Source organism: Cebus imitator, unplaced genomic scaffold, assembly GCF_001604975.1.
Source record: "Cebus imitator isolate Cc_AM_T3 unplaced genomic scaffold, Cebus_imitator-1.0 Scaffold433, whole genome shotgun sequence".
NCBI lineage: Eukaryota > Metazoa > Chordata > Mammalia > Primates > Cebidae > Cebus > Cebus imitator.
Window position 1 is genome coordinate 1,106,143 of NW_016107748.1, and position 17,575 is coordinate 1,123,717.

General features: G+C 44.8%; 1 protein-coding gene across 1 annotated transcript in view; it reads right to left on the reverse strand.

Annotated features, from left to right (window-relative positions):
• PPM1H (protein phosphatase, Mg2+/Mn2+ dependent 1H) overlaps positions 1-17,575 on the reverse strand; it is a 298,650-nt gene that overhangs the window by 151,871 nt on the left and 129,204 nt on the right. Inside the window, exon 4 of the mRNA XM_017510193.2 lies at positions 7,673-7,785. Within this exon, the coding sequence (XP_017365682.1) occupies positions 7,673-7,785 (113 nt within the window). The remainder of the gene's footprint in view (positions 1-7,672; positions 7,786-17,575) is intronic.

Sequence of the window (17,575 nt, forward strand, 5' to 3'; positions counted from 1 at the left end):
GAAGGGAGAAGAAGAAAGAGAGAGAGAGAGAAAGAAGAGAGAGAGAGAGAGAGAATATTTCATTGGCACCTTGAAAAACTTAGAACAACATCCTTGCTAAGTGGAATGCACAACTATTTTCACTAAGAACCCACTACTTTCTTCAGAAGCTTGCTGCATCTACAAACAGTTTTCCTGATCCATATGACAACAATAGTAGCAGCTAACCCTTACTGAGCAGGTACCACACACCTGGCTCTGTGCTAGGGCCTTCCAGGCATCTGCTCCTCTCATCCCCACCTGAGGAGTACTATCATCACCTCCATTTACAGTTGACAACACTCAGTACAGAAAGCGTGAGACTGGCCCAAGGCCACACACAGTAGTGGCAGAGCCACAATTCAGCTCAGGCCATCTGAGTCAAGAAGTCCTGCTCTCAACCACCACCCTGCCTGCCTGTGGCTGTCACTTCTATCCCAGACTCATGGACAGCTAGCCTTACCACCCTACCTCTTATCTGCCAAATCCTGAAGATCTCTCTTATATCAACAAAAGTTATCTTTCCATGTGGCTGAAAATCTCTAGCTCTTTTGAGTTTTCCTCATCTTTTCCAGCACAGTTCCAAATCTCTTTACTCCAGTCTCTCCTTTGAAGGTTGCTGCTCATCTATGCACATGTTGAATCACCTAGAGAGGGACTTCATGGGTAAAATATCATTAATAATAGTACTTCCCCAAATGGGTTGATGTTAGGATTAATGAGGTTATTCATGTAAAACTCATGTAAAGCCCTAGATACTAGTAACAGTACTTACTATGGACAAAGCCAGCCAGCCAGTCAGAAGCATTAGCTATTATTTGCCTTACGTCTTGAATACTGTAGCCTATGATTAGATGAGGTTCTGGTGTCTGTATCACACTCCCGACCAGATTAAATTTACTGTCTAAATACACTTTTTAAAAAATGTGAGCCATTCATAAGCTGTCTCCCCAATGCTGCTAGTTTTCTTTCTTTCTTTCTGTTTTTTTTTTTTTTTTTTTTTTTTTTTTTTGGTGACAGAGTCTCACTCCGTCACCCAGGCTGGAGTGCATTTGTGCAATCATGGCGCACTGCAGCCCAACCTCCCAAGCTCAAGTGATCCTCCTGCCTCAGCCTCCTGAGTAGCTGGGACCATAGACATGTGCCACCATGCCCAACTAATTGAAAAAAAAATTTTTTTTGGAGAGACAAAATTTCTCACTTTGTTGCCCAGGTCGGTCTTTAAGTCCCGGGCTCAAGCGATCTTCCCGCCTTGGCCTCCTAAAGTGCTGGGATTACAGATGTGAGCCACCGTACCTCTCTGGCTGGTTTTTCTCTTTTCAACAGGTGTGACACTTTACCTTTACATCGGTTCAGCTTCACCTGGTATTTACCCACTTCCCCAGGCACCAAAGGACTTTTGGAATCTTACTAGTTCATCTTACTTGGTTTCACATCACCTGCAAATTTGATGGTTAGGCCTGGAAGTCTATCAAGCCAGCCAAACATAGGGCCTTGGCTTCTCTGCTAGAAAGCTCTGTTCTGACACTGATCGCTGTTCTACCCTAGCTCAGCAACCAGGCATAGAAAAGGTGACCATCTCGATCACAATAATCTCATGCCTGCATTTCTAGGTGCAAATATTCTTTTTCTATGAACCTCACGAGACTTCCCAGCTGAGCTTCTTAGTGGGCTAAGAGAAGCGGGACGTGTTTAAAGGCACAGCTTGGTTGGAATGGGAAACCACAGTAACTACACTTTTCCAGAGGCCCAAAAGTGAGAGACGGAAAGTCCGCACAGGGGCATGCCCGACCCATTCCCAGTAAGGGAATGGAGGGCCAGTACAGGGTGGGATGCTTCAGAACCACCCAGCAGGAAGAGGAGGCTGACATGTGGAGCTGGATCACACTAGAAATTCTCACCCCAACTTCTACTCTTCAGAGGAACAGGGCCTAAGTTCTAGAACGTCAGGCTGGCAGAAAGGAATCAGCAACCAGACGGCCCAGGTGTAAGCAGGCCCCGTCCCCACCCCCGCCCCACCACAGGTAGCAGGCTGCCGAGTGGAAGGGGAAACACGGGCTCCAGGAGCTTGCCCTGGGTGTGGTGTCTGACTGCAGCAGGACTGCTGAGACTGCCTCATAGTGCGGCTGCAGTCTGATGCTTCGCCCCTCAGGCCAGGAACAGCTAAAATGTTTAAATCCTGAGGACAAAATGGCTTTTTCCTGGCTCTCTCAGATGCCCAGGGATGGACTTTCGAGTGGTGATTCTTAAACTTGAGCATGTATAGGAGTCAACTGTAGGACTTGCTAAACACAGACTGCTGGGTCCACCCGCTGAGTTTCAGTGAGCAGTGATCGGTTCTCCTAACAAGTTCCCCGGTGATGCTGCTGCCAGTTTGGGGATCATACGTTGAAAACCACTAATTCAGAGCAAGAGGCATCAGGAATAGCTTCAGAAACACCCGAGAGAAGAAGTTCAGAGAGACAAGGGCCTCTCAGGTGCCCTCTGTGTGGACGGCAAGTGGCTTGATAGGAAAAGTAGAGATTGTTTTGCTTCATCACTTGGTTTCTGTCTCTGCCTGTATTTGCGATCATTTGGTAGCTTTATTATCTTTCTGCTAATCCCTTCTACAGGTTATGGGTATAGCTAAGGGATTACATGAAATACACACTAAAAAGATGGGGAGGAGGCTCTGCAGAAAAAAGGGTGAAATAGCAATTCAACTTCCACAGTGGAAAAGAGTGGTTGATTCTGGTGTTTCTCTGTTATTTTTCAAATACATGTCTCAAAGAAAGTGAGAGGAATAATGTATTTAATATAGTTAATGGCAGAAGATCAAATATATTTCTGAACTCACAGGAAGACAGGTATCAGAGTAAGAGCTCACTGGTATGTGTGGATAGATGAAGCACTTATTAGCAAAAAGGGGCTTCAGAAAGGATCTGTACCAGCCATTGGCGAAATCCATAAACGTAAAAAGAAATGAATAGTTCTTTGCATTCCCTTGGCTTGGAGTCAGTTCCATAATATTTCACTACTTTACCACCAGCAAAGGGAAGAAACCTGGAGAGAAGATGTCACAGATGTGTAATGATTTTGAATTTAGAAACGTTAAGTCCCGTTTAATACCTAACTCCTGTCTTAGGAGCATTCAGACTTGTCGAAGCCACCCACGTTTGAACTAACAGAGACAGCTTTAACTCTAATAGGGGGTAATTGTGGAAAACTAAAAAGGAGTGAAAGATAAGTGAAAGAAAACCATCCTGGCTGGACTTCATTGGCTTCATTGAGGCACAATTCATGAAACGGCATTCACTCCCGTCCTACAGAGCAAATTAATGAACACATTCTACTTTCCCTACCCTTTCCTAGGAAGACTGGCAAGCCTGAGAAGATGACCCTCTAATCCCAGGAGTCTGTGGACTCATTTTGAAAAAGTCAGTGAGGGCCGGGCGCGGTGGCTGACGCCTGTAATCCCAGCACTTTGGGAGGCCGAGGTGGGCAGATCATGAGGTCAAGAGATCGAGGCCATCCTGGCCAACATGGTGAAACCCCATCTCCACTAAAAATACAAAAATTAGCTGGGCGTGGTGGCGCATGCCTGTAGTCCCAGTTACTTGGGAGGCTGAGGCAGGAAAATTGCTTGAAACTGGGAGGCGGAGGTTGCAGTGAGCCGAGATCGTGCCACTGCACTCCAGCCTGGTGCCTGGTGATGGAGTGAGACTCTGTTTCAAAAAAAAAAAAAAAAAAGAAAGAAAGAAAAAAGTCAGTGAGACACTTGCTTCCAAAGAAGTTATAAACACAACAAAATGGAAGTCTGACTTTGTGGCAGCAATCATCTATAGAATCAGAAAATGCTTACATTCTTTTCAATAGACTATGATCAAAATGAAAACACAACATTTATTTTAATTTTCATTTTGTGAGACAGTCTCTCACTCTGTCACCCAGGCTGGAGTGCAGTGGCGTGATCATGGCTCACTGTGGCCTTGACATCCCTGGTCTCAGGTGTTCTGCCCACCTCAGCCTCCCAAGTAGCTGGGATTACAGGTGTGACTCACCATACCCAGCTAATTTACATATATATATTTGTAGAGGTGGAGTTTTGCCATGTTGCCCAGGCTGTTCTGCAGCTCCTGGGCTCAAGTAATTCTCCTACCTTGGCCTCTCAAAGTGCTAGGACTGCGGGCATGAGCCACTGCACACAGCCGAAAACACAACATTTAAAATAGTCTCAGAACTTTGGGATCCTTGGAAGGAGATGGCAGCTCTCACGTTGAGAAAAATCTTTTTCTCTATTACAAATGAGTAAACTGGACCACCCACAGCTTATCTTGTTGACAACTGCAGTACATTTAAAATAGCCTCTAAGGCCGCCTGCCACTCATTCCATAATCCATTTTAGGTGAAAACTAAGAGGCCATCGATTATAAGGTGTGCCATTACTTCATATAAAAACACTAAGAAAAATGTCAATTAGAACTTGATTTAGAGATGCTAAAATGAGAAAATCGAAGCCTCTGTGAGTCTTAGCATGGAAGACAAATCCCAGGGTATGGCGCAGAGACTGCGGAATAAACTGAACTCCCAGTCCTGGGCGGGTGGTGGCCCTGCTCCTCCATAGCTGGGGAAACCGCTTCGCCTCACTGTGCCTCAGTTTACTTATAGGTACACTGTGTTTAACTGGTATTAACAATGCCTACTTCCCACTCCATTATTGAGAGAATTAAATGTGATCCTCTGTTACAGTAGTTAATACGTGCCTTGCACTTATTATCTGTTTTAATGCCACTGTTACTATAAGTCTGGCAAGAGTGGAATTAAGAATTTAATAAATCTTAAATGGTTTTTAAAACTCTGAATGACTTCACCCAGTCTCAGTTGCTAAACCTTTAGACATTGTTTAAAATACGTGGTAATGGCTTTGCTTCCTCGGTGCCCTCAGTTCTCTGGAGATGAAATGAAATTATCTCTAAAATGGAGTCAAAGCACCTTCCTAAGCAGAAGAATCAGTCAGAGCCCTGAGGAGCTGATGACTCAAACACAATGGGTGATAGTTTGCATATTGCTTTGCATGACATTTGCATGCTACCGGTTCATTTTTGCTTGAAGTGAAAATCTGCCCACCATCTGCTTCTTTCCCGGTCCCTTATGATCCCCTAGGTGTTGAGTTGGCTGCCTCTGCCTGGGAAGAATAAAGCAATTGGCGTGCTTCAAGCAGTCACTGCATGTGCCTCTGTGGCTGGTTAGCCCAGCCAACTGGAAGGGCAAGTTCTATGAGGGCATGCACCACAGCACACGGATCAGGTACCTGTGTCGCTACGGAGTATCCCACATGGATGGTCCTACATCCTCTCTGTGGGATGGTCACTGACTCAAAAGCTCATTAAGCCACAAACAGCAGCGGGCAACTTTTCCTGAATACAACCCCTAAGTGTGCATATGTTTGATGGTGAACCAGATGACACACAGCTAAGTGGCTTAGAAATCAGCTCCTGACCATCAGCAGCCTCCAAATCAAACCAGGGCGGAACTTCTCTTTTCCTGACTGTGAATAATTATGGGGGCAGTGAACACCTAACAAAGATTTTTTACTCTCAAAATGTCGAGATGTAAAGAAAGCACATGACAGCTAATATCTGCGGCCAGAACCTTCTGTAGCTCTAACCATTTGTTTTAAACTGAGCCCTGGGATTCCCGACTGCTTGTCTCTCAGTGACAATGGACCTATATCATCTACTTGGTCTTACTCAATTGGGGCAGACCTGAGCAACTGCCTCCTTTGCTGCTCCTCTAGCTCCCAACCAGCTCAAGATCAGCGACTGAAGAAGAGGCCAGGGGCTGGCCCCTCAGTGTGTTTTTAAAGCCCCTGAAGACTGAAGATTCCTGTCTTGAAGGTGCTCAAACCCTGAAGCAGGAGAGAAAAGGAGGAGCAGCAGATGAGCTGGCTCTTTTCCCTCTGTCCCCATCCTGGAGGTACTGTCCTGGCTTGTGTCTGTGTCCTGGCAGGCTAACCTCCCCGCTGGGGTCAGCCGATGGGAAGGTCAGGCAAGAGATAGGAGGGTGGGCAGAGAGAAGTCAGTGTCTCTCCTCCCATTCCTTCCGATGGCTCCTGCCCATTGGCTCCCACTCTCCTTGGCTCCGCTACAGCGTTTCCTTCCCTGGTTCCTGAGGGTGGTCAGCTCCTTCCTGGGGACCTCCACACTCCTGGCTGGCTCTCTCTACCTCCTTCATTCACAGTTGACCCATCTGAGTTGGAGTCTGTCTCCTGCCAGAACCCTGACCTGACACAGGCGAACAGCAGCCATGGGGTAAGCATAGCGTATCTTACACATACTTCCATATACTGGGCAGACTTTTACAAGCAAACGCCACATGTATACTTTTGAAATCAACAGACCTTCAACAAACACCAATCTTCAAGCCCACAAAACCACTGCTGGGTCAGTTCGCTCCTTGTTCGCTGGGATCTTCCCTGGGAAAGGCCGAGAAGGACGCTTTACTAGGAGGAATGGAGGCTGCCTCAGCCTAAGTCTCCTGTTTTGTAAATGGAAGTAAAATTAAGGTGAATTTCTTGATTGCCTTAAGGGAATCGGTCTTCTGGGCTGCACCGGCAGCAGTAATAGCAAATTAAGCTGGAGACAGGAAGGGGAAGGGGCAGGATCAGACCTCATGAAGGGCACAGCAAGCAGCAGAGCCCACAAGAACCATGGGGCCTAGAGGAAGGGGAGAGGAGGGGACAGAGGAATGAGAGAGTCCTCACAGCCCTTCTGGGGAAATTGCTCGTAAGCCCTGTATTTTTACTACTTTCAGAATAAACAGTCAGTTCTTTGGAAAAGGTCCTACTCTCAGGCCAGCATATTTTGTTATGAAAGATGGAGAAGTGTATGATACATAGAATATTTTTTGTAAAGTCTGTAACTTAAAAATTCCCCACACCAAAAGTGAAGGTGCATCAGTTATTTAAAAGACACTCACAAGTTGCCAGGTGTGGTCGTGCAACCTGTAATCCCAGCTACGCAGGCTTCTGAGGTGGGAGGATTGTTTGAGCCCAGGAATTTGGGTCTAGCCTGGGCAACATAGCGAGACCCTGTCTCTAATTTTTAAAAAATCAATGAAATAAAAACACAAATGTTTCTTATTCCCTGGCAATGCTGGATAAAGGAAGAGTTAACAGTGATTTCTTGACCAACATTTCCTTTAGCTGAACCCAGACAAGAGGCGACCACAGCTTCTAAGGGCATGTGCAGAACAGAAGAAGCTTCTGGGAGAGAACAGTGCGAGGTCACTGAGTAAAAGTGGAGTCGACTGGGGAGTCCTCCCAGGCACCCTCCAGACACCCAAGGCACTCGAATCCCTTTCCTTCCTCCTCATCACTCTCACCTATTATGCTCCTGCTAAGTTTTCACTGAGAAACGGGTTCTGAAGTTAAAAAAAAAAAAGTTTGAATACTGCTGGTTTAGATTTATCACAGACATGAACATGAACTGCTATATGCACAAATAAGAGACTGCCTTTACCTTGTAATACCAACCTGATTGTTCTTAAATGCATTTTCATTCTGATGTAGAGGGCCTGTCTTTAATTATTTTTAATCATTTAATTTTTTGAGACAAAATAAAAATCATCAGAAGGCATGAGAAACCGGCAAGAATCACACAGCTCATTTGCTTACCTGCTATCCCCAGCATTTGCAACATACAGCTTCCCCAGAAGGCAAATCACAATGAGGGCCGTGCAGCCGCCAGATATATTATATGAACTCCTCTCTCGTTCTATCTGTAGGTCCTGGAGAAGAAAGCAAGGACAGTGTTGGATCGTGCAGGGACGTGTATCAAAGGCTTTCTCACCTTCACTCTCCTGACACAGTCCACAGAGTCTGACTGTGCTTCAAGAAGGGACTAGAAAAATCTTCAGTGCTTGCTTTCCTACCACCTAATGAGCATTTTGGAGAGGACACTGGCATAAAACTGCCACATATCAGACCATCTGTGAACCAGAGAGAGGAAACAATAGATAGCAAACAGAAACAATCAGACAAAAATGCAAATAAAGGTCAGGCGCAGTGGCTCATGCATGTAATCCCAGCACTTTGGGAGGCTGAGGTGGGCGGATCACCTGAGGTCAGGAGTTCGAGACCAGCCTGGCCAACATGGTGAAACCCCATCTCTACTAAAAATACAAAATTAGTTGGGTGTGGCGGCACGTGCCTGTAGTCCTAGCTACTCGGAAGACTGAGGCAGGAGAATCACTTGAACCAGGGAGGCGGAGGCTGCAGTGAGCCGAGATCATGCCACTGCACTCCAGCCTGGGCTACAGAGTAAGACTCTGTCAACAACAACAACAACAACAAAAAAAGGCAAATAAAGTGTAAGTTGTATTCAGTAAATATTACAGTTTATGGAAAATTTAGTCTTTGTGGATAACATGAGCTGCCATGTGAAACAGACACTAGAGAGGCTGAGAATGCCAAGGACTTGGACCTGATCAATGTCCTGTTTTGTTTGCTTCTTTTTTGAAGACAGGATCTGGCTCTTGTCACCCAGGCTGGAGTGCAGTGGCCCAATCTCAGCTTGCTACAACCTCGCACTTCCCATCTCAAGCAATCCTCCCGCCTCAGCCTTCTGAGGACCTGGGACCACAGGTGTGCACCACCATGCCTGGCTAATTTTTGTGTGTTTTGTAGAGATGGGGTCTTGCCACGTTGTCCAGGCTGGTCTCAAACTCCTGTGTTCAAACGATCTGACTGCCTCAGCCTCCCAAAGTGCTGGGATTACAGGCACAAACCACTGCACCCAGTCTTGTTTTTCTTAGAGAGAAGGTTTGCTCTGTCACCCAGGCTGGAGTGCAGTGGTGTGATCACAGCTCACTGCAGCTTTGACATCCTGGGCTCAAGCCTCCTGCCTTAGCCTCCTGAGTTGCTGGGACTGCAGGTGTGTGCAGCCACCACACCCAGCTAACTTTTCTATTTTTTGTGGGGACAGGGTCTCACTATGTTACCCAGGCTGGTCTCAAACTCTTGGCTTTAAACGATCCTGTCTCAACCTCCCAAAGCACTGGGCCACCATGCCCAGTTCAGACTTGATCAGTGTTTTAAACTCTAAAGTCTTGGATAAACAGTCTCTTTTACAGAAAGATGTCTTCTATTCAACCCAGGCAGGAGTCAACCCATGACTTAGAGAGCAAAGATAGATGCTTCTGAACTCTGACCTGACATTTCCTCTTCCCACAGCCACCAATTTACAATGGTAACACGTTCATAATAATTACCAACATTCACTGAGAACTTTCTCTACAACAGACAGCATGCTGAGGACTCGATACCCAGACTCCCATGTCATCCTCACAACCATCACTATGAACCTCACTGTTTAGTTGCAGAGAAGTGGGGTAGCCTGCCTATATTCACCTGGCTAGGGTTTGGATTCCAACCTGGTTCTCTTCCAAAGCTTGTGTTATTACCTGCCACCTGATGAGGCCTCCCCGAGAAATTAAAATTAAAAATAGACCAGCGCTTGCATCATCAAGGCATATCCGTGAAATTCTGTGTCAGTGACAGAAGCAAAGGTTCTGTTACCTCAGAAAAATGTCAGTTAGTAAGATACACTGAGTGGCCAGCTAGAGTGCCAAACCCTCCAGTGGTAATCTACCACTTTTGGTGCAGAGGAAGGAAAACAAGGGTTGGCTAAAAATTACAGGAAGAGAAAGAAATGGTGACGTTGATGGTGGTGGTGGCAGATCTAGGGTCAGGTCACTTTTATAATCCTGAGACTTCCAGAGTTAGAGCTCAGCTGCTGCAGCCAGCCTCCTCATGCAAAAGGGGGAGACAAGTCAAGAATCCAGCATTTACCAGCAAATGCCTTGCTCTAGGGGCCAGAGGGTAACAGAAAGAGGACAAATAACCCGTGGGAAACTGGAAACAGAAGAGCTTAAGCTTAGGGATATCCCACTGGTTAAAGAGTATGTGGAAGCCACGCATGGTAGCTAACACCTATAATTCCAGTACTTTGGGAGGCCAAGACAGGAGGACCACTTGAGGCCAGGAGTTCAAGACCAGCCTGGGCAACATAGTGATATCCCCATCTCTATAAAACATAATTAGCTGGGTGTGGTGGTGCATGCCTGTAGTCTTAGCTACTTGGGAGACTGAGGATAGAGGCTCTCTTGAGCCCAGGAGTTTGAGGCTGCAGTGAGCCATGATCATGTCACTGCACTTTAGCCAGGGTGACAGAGCAAGACCCTATCTCAAAAACAAAAACAAAAACAACCCAAATCAGTAAATAGAGAAAGAACACAAAGCCAGGACTTGGGAGAGACCAACACACAGAGTGAGCTGGGTAAGAGTTGGGGGAGGGGTAGGAAAGTGTGTTGGGGGATGCCTGAGTTTATAAACAGGTGAAGAAACACTTCAATATGGGAGTGAACGGTAGCAGCAAAAGCTGCAGAAGCATCAAGCACGGAGCAACCTTCAAAGGACTACATGGGATTTTTAAGGTTTACTTCAACTGTGTATAAACCAGCTTTCTTAATGGATTGTCATGAGGCTAAATTAGCTGGCATGTGTGAGGGACTGAGCAGGATAGCCAGGCCCTTCCCACAGCTCTAAAGCTCCAGCAATGAGAGCGGCAGCCTTTCTTGCTCACCTTAGACCCTCAACTCCTAGGCTAGGTCGGGTAAATGGTAGTTTAATAGATGTCTATTCAATGGACAAGTGAAGAAATAAATTAAAAATTTTAAATCTCCCTATCCCCTTACCTCTGCCTTAATATGAGAAATGGATTCCACAATTCACAAATGAAAAGCTTACAATGCCAATGCTCACTGAGGTAATTAAGCAGGAACCCATGCTTCGCTTGAAATGCTCAATCGACAGGAATGGTTATCAGAACCTATGCAAGAATGGTAGACGCTGGAGAATGAAGAGAAGGAGGGGCTGAGGATCAGGTGGGAAGAATTCTCTCAAGGAAGTACAAGAGGACAAAGAAGACATCAAGATGTGTTTAACCTCCAAGAAAATCCATAAAAACAGAACCCAAAACTCTACCAACAAAGGAGTTTGTGGATGGAATTGCTATTTTTTTTGCATTTAAAGAACTCGTATAAAGTTGATACTGTGATACATATTTTACTAATACATAAATTGATAAATAGAGCCTGCATCCAATACATCAAAAAGAATCGCTCAGCTACGGAGACTATTTTTTCACCTTCAAAATCAATATTTGCTTGGATACCTAAAAGGCTGAAAGACAATATTTATTAAAAATTATTTGAACACGCCGGGTGTGGTGGCCCATGCTTGTAATCCCAGCACTCTGGGAGGCTGAGGTGAGTGTATCACCTGAGGTCAGGATTTTGAGAACAGCCTGACCAACATGGTGAAACCCTGTCTCTGCTAAAAATACAAAAAAATAATTAGCCAGGCGTGGTGGCACGCGCCTATAGTTCCAGCTACTCGGGAGGCCGAGACAGGAGAACTGCTTGAACCCGAGAGGTGGAGGTTGCAGTGAGCCAAGATTGCGCCACACCACCGCACTCCGGCCTGGGCAACAGAGCAAGACTCCACCTCAAAAAAAAAAAAAATTATTTGAACACCTACTGCTTCTATGCTGTGTATAGATTAGAATGTGAATGATGTTTGTTTGATAGACTCGATCATATCACTGGTGCCATCCAAGAGGTAGAAACGCTGTGGTGCACAAAGTCCACGTAACAGAGCCATCCACAGCAGCAAACTCCTCTGGGACACAGTTAAGCACGTTTGGGCTATACCACAGGTAGGTACATTTTTAGTCATGGTTTCTATCACAAGACATTCTGCTTAGAAAATTATGTAATCCTTAGAAAAAAATCAAGGTGAAGAGCTCAGCACTAAAACTTTTCTGCTTTAACTTTGGGGGAATCATTCCAGTTAGCTCACCCATTTAGCTCCTGGCTATTCTATTAATAGTGAGACTCAATTTTTTTTTCCTAATTGATTTCATTATTTCATTCACCTTTTTCTATGTTCAGCTACATTCTCTCTGTAGCTCCTTCAAATAAGGAATGCTAAATTTGGTAGCACTTTCTCATAAAGAGTGAACTTAACTACTTTTTAATCCAAGAAATTTTGCTAACATGTGCACTCGTTTGCCAGTTCCCTCCCCCACATTCGTGTGGAAACATAAGTGCATACACACACATGTGCACACACACACCTTCATCACAAGTGTCCTCTCTGGGATCATGGTGGCAAGGATTTGAAAGATGTGTTTCCACAGACTTTGTCCCCCTGAAGAATTCACTGTCGTTAAAACACACTCTATTTCTTCTAAAACCGCGTGCAACTAGAACATATTCTAAAAATAATTGCTTCCCTCCCCCTCCTCCCTAGAAGCCAAAATAGCACATTTATTTTTTTCCTGCATACACCACCTACTCCTCTTTAAAAGATGTTTCACAAAACCTTAGTACTGAAAGGAACATTAAAGGACCATCTGGGTGGTTCTTTTACTATGAGAGCAAACATGATAAATGAAGTCAATAAAGATATATTTACCATTCATTGCATTAGCTACCTTTTTTCTTCAAATCCTCACCTTTCAGATTAGATTAAGTTTTTGAGATTCTAAATAATAAATAAAAACATAGAACTACCTTTTAAAAAACCTCCAGTTTTTGTTATTTTTACAATAATCAATGAAATCATGGGAAAGACTGCTTACTGCTTTGTGCTAAGAAAGGGCTGATTTAGAATGCCTCCCCATTTTAGCTGTCAATGAACCCTGAGCCATAAGTCTAGAATAACTGACTAGCAAAACACATACACATACTATCTTTCAAGTATGGTCTGAAGGATCACATAAATGACTCTTAAGGTTCAGTTAACAAGATAATTGAGTTATCTGCTTAATCAATAGTCCTGAAGACCTTCTAGGGTAACTTTGAAGGTAGCAGGACTGAGTTATCTTCTGTTGTGTCTGCTTGAATACTACATTTAAGCGATGCTAATCTTTAAACCAAACAATAGATCCAGTTTTTAAGATGTGGGATTTTATTTTGCTCTATGTTACAAGGAGAAATGGGAACACAGAAAGCAAACAGAGATGCGTGTGCAATGAGACTAATTCAGCAGGAAAGAATTGCAAGAGAAATATATCATCTGGGTTGGAAATCATTTCGTTTGAACGTCCTGAAGATGATGCAACTCCAAGGTCATTCTTTGTTTCCTACCAATTTCAGGTTGCAAAAGGAAAGCAATATCCGGTAGCAGAAAGGAGCAAGTGCTAGGTAGTTTCAATAGGACCTGGCAGCTCCCCCTAGCTGAGTTAAAACACGGCTCTGAGCACATTGCTAATAGTGTCAGTCACAAATAATAAGATTCTGCATGGTTTTAGTATCCAAGTCTGATCCCGGTTTATTCTGAGAACAAGGCCATCTGCCAGCCAGGCAATGGGGAAGAAAAAACAAGCACTCTACTGCCTACTATTGCCACCTGCTGGCTGTTAGTGGAATCACATGCTCATTCCTTCCTAGAGGGACTTCCGTTCTAACAAAACAGACAGAACCAAACTAACTTAAATGAAGACAGCTATGTGGGTTCCCAATTTACCATTAATATGATAATTTTGGAAAACACTAATTTATTTATTATAATTAATCTTACTATAAATAAACTTTGCCCCCTTTTGTCACAGTGCCACCATGTATTTATATGGATTTTACCGACAAAGCCAGCTGCTTGGTGTTTCCAGTAATTTACTGTGATAGAAAGACATACGGTTATTCCATAAGTTAAAATATTTCCAGTTTCCTCCCTTCCTAATAACCGACTGTGGCGGGGAATCTAGACCTACGCTTAAAAGGAAACAGGATAGAACTCTGAGATCCTCCCGGCTCTGTCCAGAACTCAAGCCCCGTCGTTAGCAGGTTAAAAGGGTAATCACTGCTAACTTGGTTCTGATCCCTAGGAGGGCAAAGTCTTCCTTTAACTAACCCTGCAGTGGAATCGACTTCCTCCATGAGTCTGAAATGTTGATTATTCAACCGTGTTTCGGGAGGGTGGCGAAGTAGGGAAGAGGTTGGAAATCAGGACTTAGAAGACACTTGTCTTACAGCTATTGTCCTAGGCTAAGCAACAATATAAACATCACAGGTGACAAATGGAGCTAGGCCAGGCCTTGCTGTGAAGCAGAACTGAAGTCAGTCAGAAAATTCCTGAATTCTGGTCCTTTAGGAAGCCAGGGCTCACTTTTCAGAGTGGACGCAGGAGGGATTCCCGACATAGCCTTCGCGCTACGAAGGAAGATCTGAGATACAATCGGGGTTTGTAGGGGCACACCTACCTCCGACAGCGTGCACAGCAAGTATCAAAAACCAGTGGTCAGAGGTCACCTTCACCACAAGCCCCACACTGTGCCAGGCAACCTGAGGACCAAAGATGAAAAGCGCTGCTCTGAAAGAAGCTTACAGTATTTGATGAAACTGTTACCACTCCCCTCACTGGAAGCATTTTTTTTCTTCTGTTCGTCTGTATTTTGTGACTAGTACCTACTTTTTCCCTAGAAATAGGAACTATTTATTCTGACTTGGTGTCTCTGAACATTTTTAACAGAGCTTCCCTTTTGGAAAGGTATCAACATTTCCCTTCCTCCTTCAATGTCATTTAGAATATCAAAATAAATAAGATATCGCATATTTCTATATTCAGATAATGTGTGACTACAAATGCCCCCAATAAAGGGTCTTTTGTTTTGTTTTTGAGACAGAGTCTCGCTCTGTCGCCCAGGCTAGAGTGCAGTGTTGTGATCTCGGCTCACTGCAGCCTCTGCCTCCAGGGTTCCATTGGTTCTCGTGCCTCAGTCTCCCAAGTAGCTGGGATTACAGGTGTGCTCCACCACACCTGGCTAAATTTTCTGTAATTTTAGTAGAGACGGGGTTTTGCCATGTTGGCCAGGTTACTCTCAAATTCCTGGCCTCAAGTGATCCGCCCGCCTGGGCCTCCCAAAGTGCTGGGATTACAGGCGTGAGTCAACGCGCCGGATCCTAAGATCTTATCTTTTACTTCTTTCCTCAGTGATGTCTAAAAGAATACTGATTTTAAGATGTAAGCTCAATAAATACTAGTGACAAAGAAGAACTGTTCTTAGTAGAACAAACACAAACTGCTTTTCCTCTGCTCTCACCACACAACAACCGATACAGAAGATTCCTGTGACCAAGTGTGAGAGATTCCCCCCATGTACCCAGCAAGCGATCAGTTCTGCAGAAGACCCCAGATGGTGTCCTCCAGTTCAATTCCATGCTGCTGTGCATGCAGAGATAGCAACAGATTCCACAGCTCGAGGGCTCAGTCCCCAAAACTGACCCCCCACTTCTGATGCCAGTCTCACGCCCCAGGCTGTTTTACCTGTGCTTCTGACCAACCAGCTATAAATCTGGGTTCCCAAGAACCCCCTCTCCTGGGGGTCGATTAATTTGTCAGAGTGCCTCACAGAAACCAGGAAAACATTTACTGACATTTGCTGGTTCATGATAAAGGATATTACAAAGGGTACAGATGAAGAGCTGCATAGGGCAAGGTATGGGGAAGAATACGGAGCTTCCATGCCCTCTCCTGGCATGTGACCCTTCCAGGAACCTCCATGGGTTCAGCTACCCAGGAGCTCTCTGAGCTCTATCCTCTTGGGCCTTTATAGAGACCTCATTACATAGGCACAAATGATTAAACCATCAACTGTTGGTGATCAGCTCAACATTCAGCTCTTCTCCCCTCCCACGAGGTTGGGGATGCCGCTCAAAGGCTCAGCCCTCTAATCCTGCCTTGGTCTTTTTGATGAACAGAAGACCCCATCCTGAAGCTAGCCAGGGACTGCCAGCCACCAGCCATCTCATTAGGATACAAAAAGATACTTATCACTTTGAAGATTTCAAGGGTTTTAGGAGCTGTATGTCAGGACATGGAGTCGAAGACAGAGTATCATAGTATCACAGCATTTCATTAAGGGAAAAGACAAACAGATGGAGACAGACAGGCAGGTAGACAGAAACAGAAAGAGAATCCAAAGAATTCTGATTCCACATTGTTGGACTACTATAAATAAAGCAAAAGCCCCCAGTGAAAGAGAAGCTCTGCTTTTAAGGATATTGTAAGTGACACTCGGAATCTCTAGAGGGACAGCTGCATAGATGGCATCAGTGAGGCAATTTAGAGGCTTAGGTGCAAGGATTGGGGAACTTTACTTTTAGGGATTAAAAGTGGAAGAGAAGTCGAGAGAGCCACAAAGCTGAAGTGTCTCTATGACAATCTTACTTAGTATTGAATTTCCTATTATAGAATATCAGAATGGCACAAAACCTGCAATACCTAAAGAACATCTAGGAACAGGAAAATTAGAGAGCGGCTGGCTACTGTGGGGGGAAAAAAGTTTAGGAGTGATCTGGAAAATCCAAAGTGTCCTGCTGCAGATAGCTGTCCAAGCCGTCCTTGGGTTGCCTGGCACAGCATGGGGCTTGTGGGCATTTAAAGAACCCGAAGGTTTACATGACGAGACAATGACTCTCAAAAAACTAATATTGAGAGGGGGAGGAAAGAAAAAGAAGTTGGCAATGGCCTTCCAGCCATTATTTTGAAACTGATATAATTTCTGTGTTGTGGATTCTGAAACTCACCTTAAGCAATTTAATAAGGTTAAGACAGGCACTGTTTCTATGAAACTGGACTGTTGGTTTTCCTGAAATCTCTGATGAAGCAAAGAAAAAAACAAGAGCATCTGTGATTAAACAGAAGACTTATCATCCAAACAGGGTCACATCTGAGAGTGAAAGGGGAGAGTATTAACCATTACCCTGCGACAGCCGGCACCCACTGGCTCGGTCCCCAGCAAAGCACAAGGTTTGGCCACCCTTCCAGTGCCATGAGGACCACAGAATGGGTGAGCTTCTCACTTAATAAGGCCAACCAGTAAGGTGCTGTAATCCAAAAGTATCTGAGACCAATCTCAATCCATTCAGTTTATTTTGCCAAGGGTAAAGACATGCCCAGAAAAAAAAAAAAAAAAAACGCACATCACAGAGACAGTCCGTGGTCTGTACCCTTCTCCAAAGATGAATTTGAGAGCTTCAGTATTTAAAGGGGAAAAGTGGGCAGGAGGGGAAAGAGGGAAGGTATATGGTCATCCACATATTCTAAGAGAAAAGAAGCAGGTAGGGGATAGCCTGGGGCCCCAGAAATCAGCAAATCTCTGGAAGGTAAGGAGCTACTTGTGGAGATACTCAACCATTCATCTGTAGCTATCTGCTTAGGAACAGAAGGAAAGGCAGTTTCTTGCATGACTCAGCTTTCAGCTTCATTTTTTTCCCTAGTAATTTCCAATTTCCATAGTGGATTGGGGTCCCAGTTTTTATCTTCCTTCCACGGTGCAAAGCCCTGGTAGGCTGTAGGGAGGTTGGGGATCTAGACAGATAATCGGGGGGAAAAAGCGTGAAGAGGACGCAGGGCACGGGGGTAAATCTGAGAGGAACAAATAGAGAAGAGACGCGGCTTAAAGCTAAAAGTTCATGACACAACACAACGGGGCCTCCACAGGGGGGTCCAGCC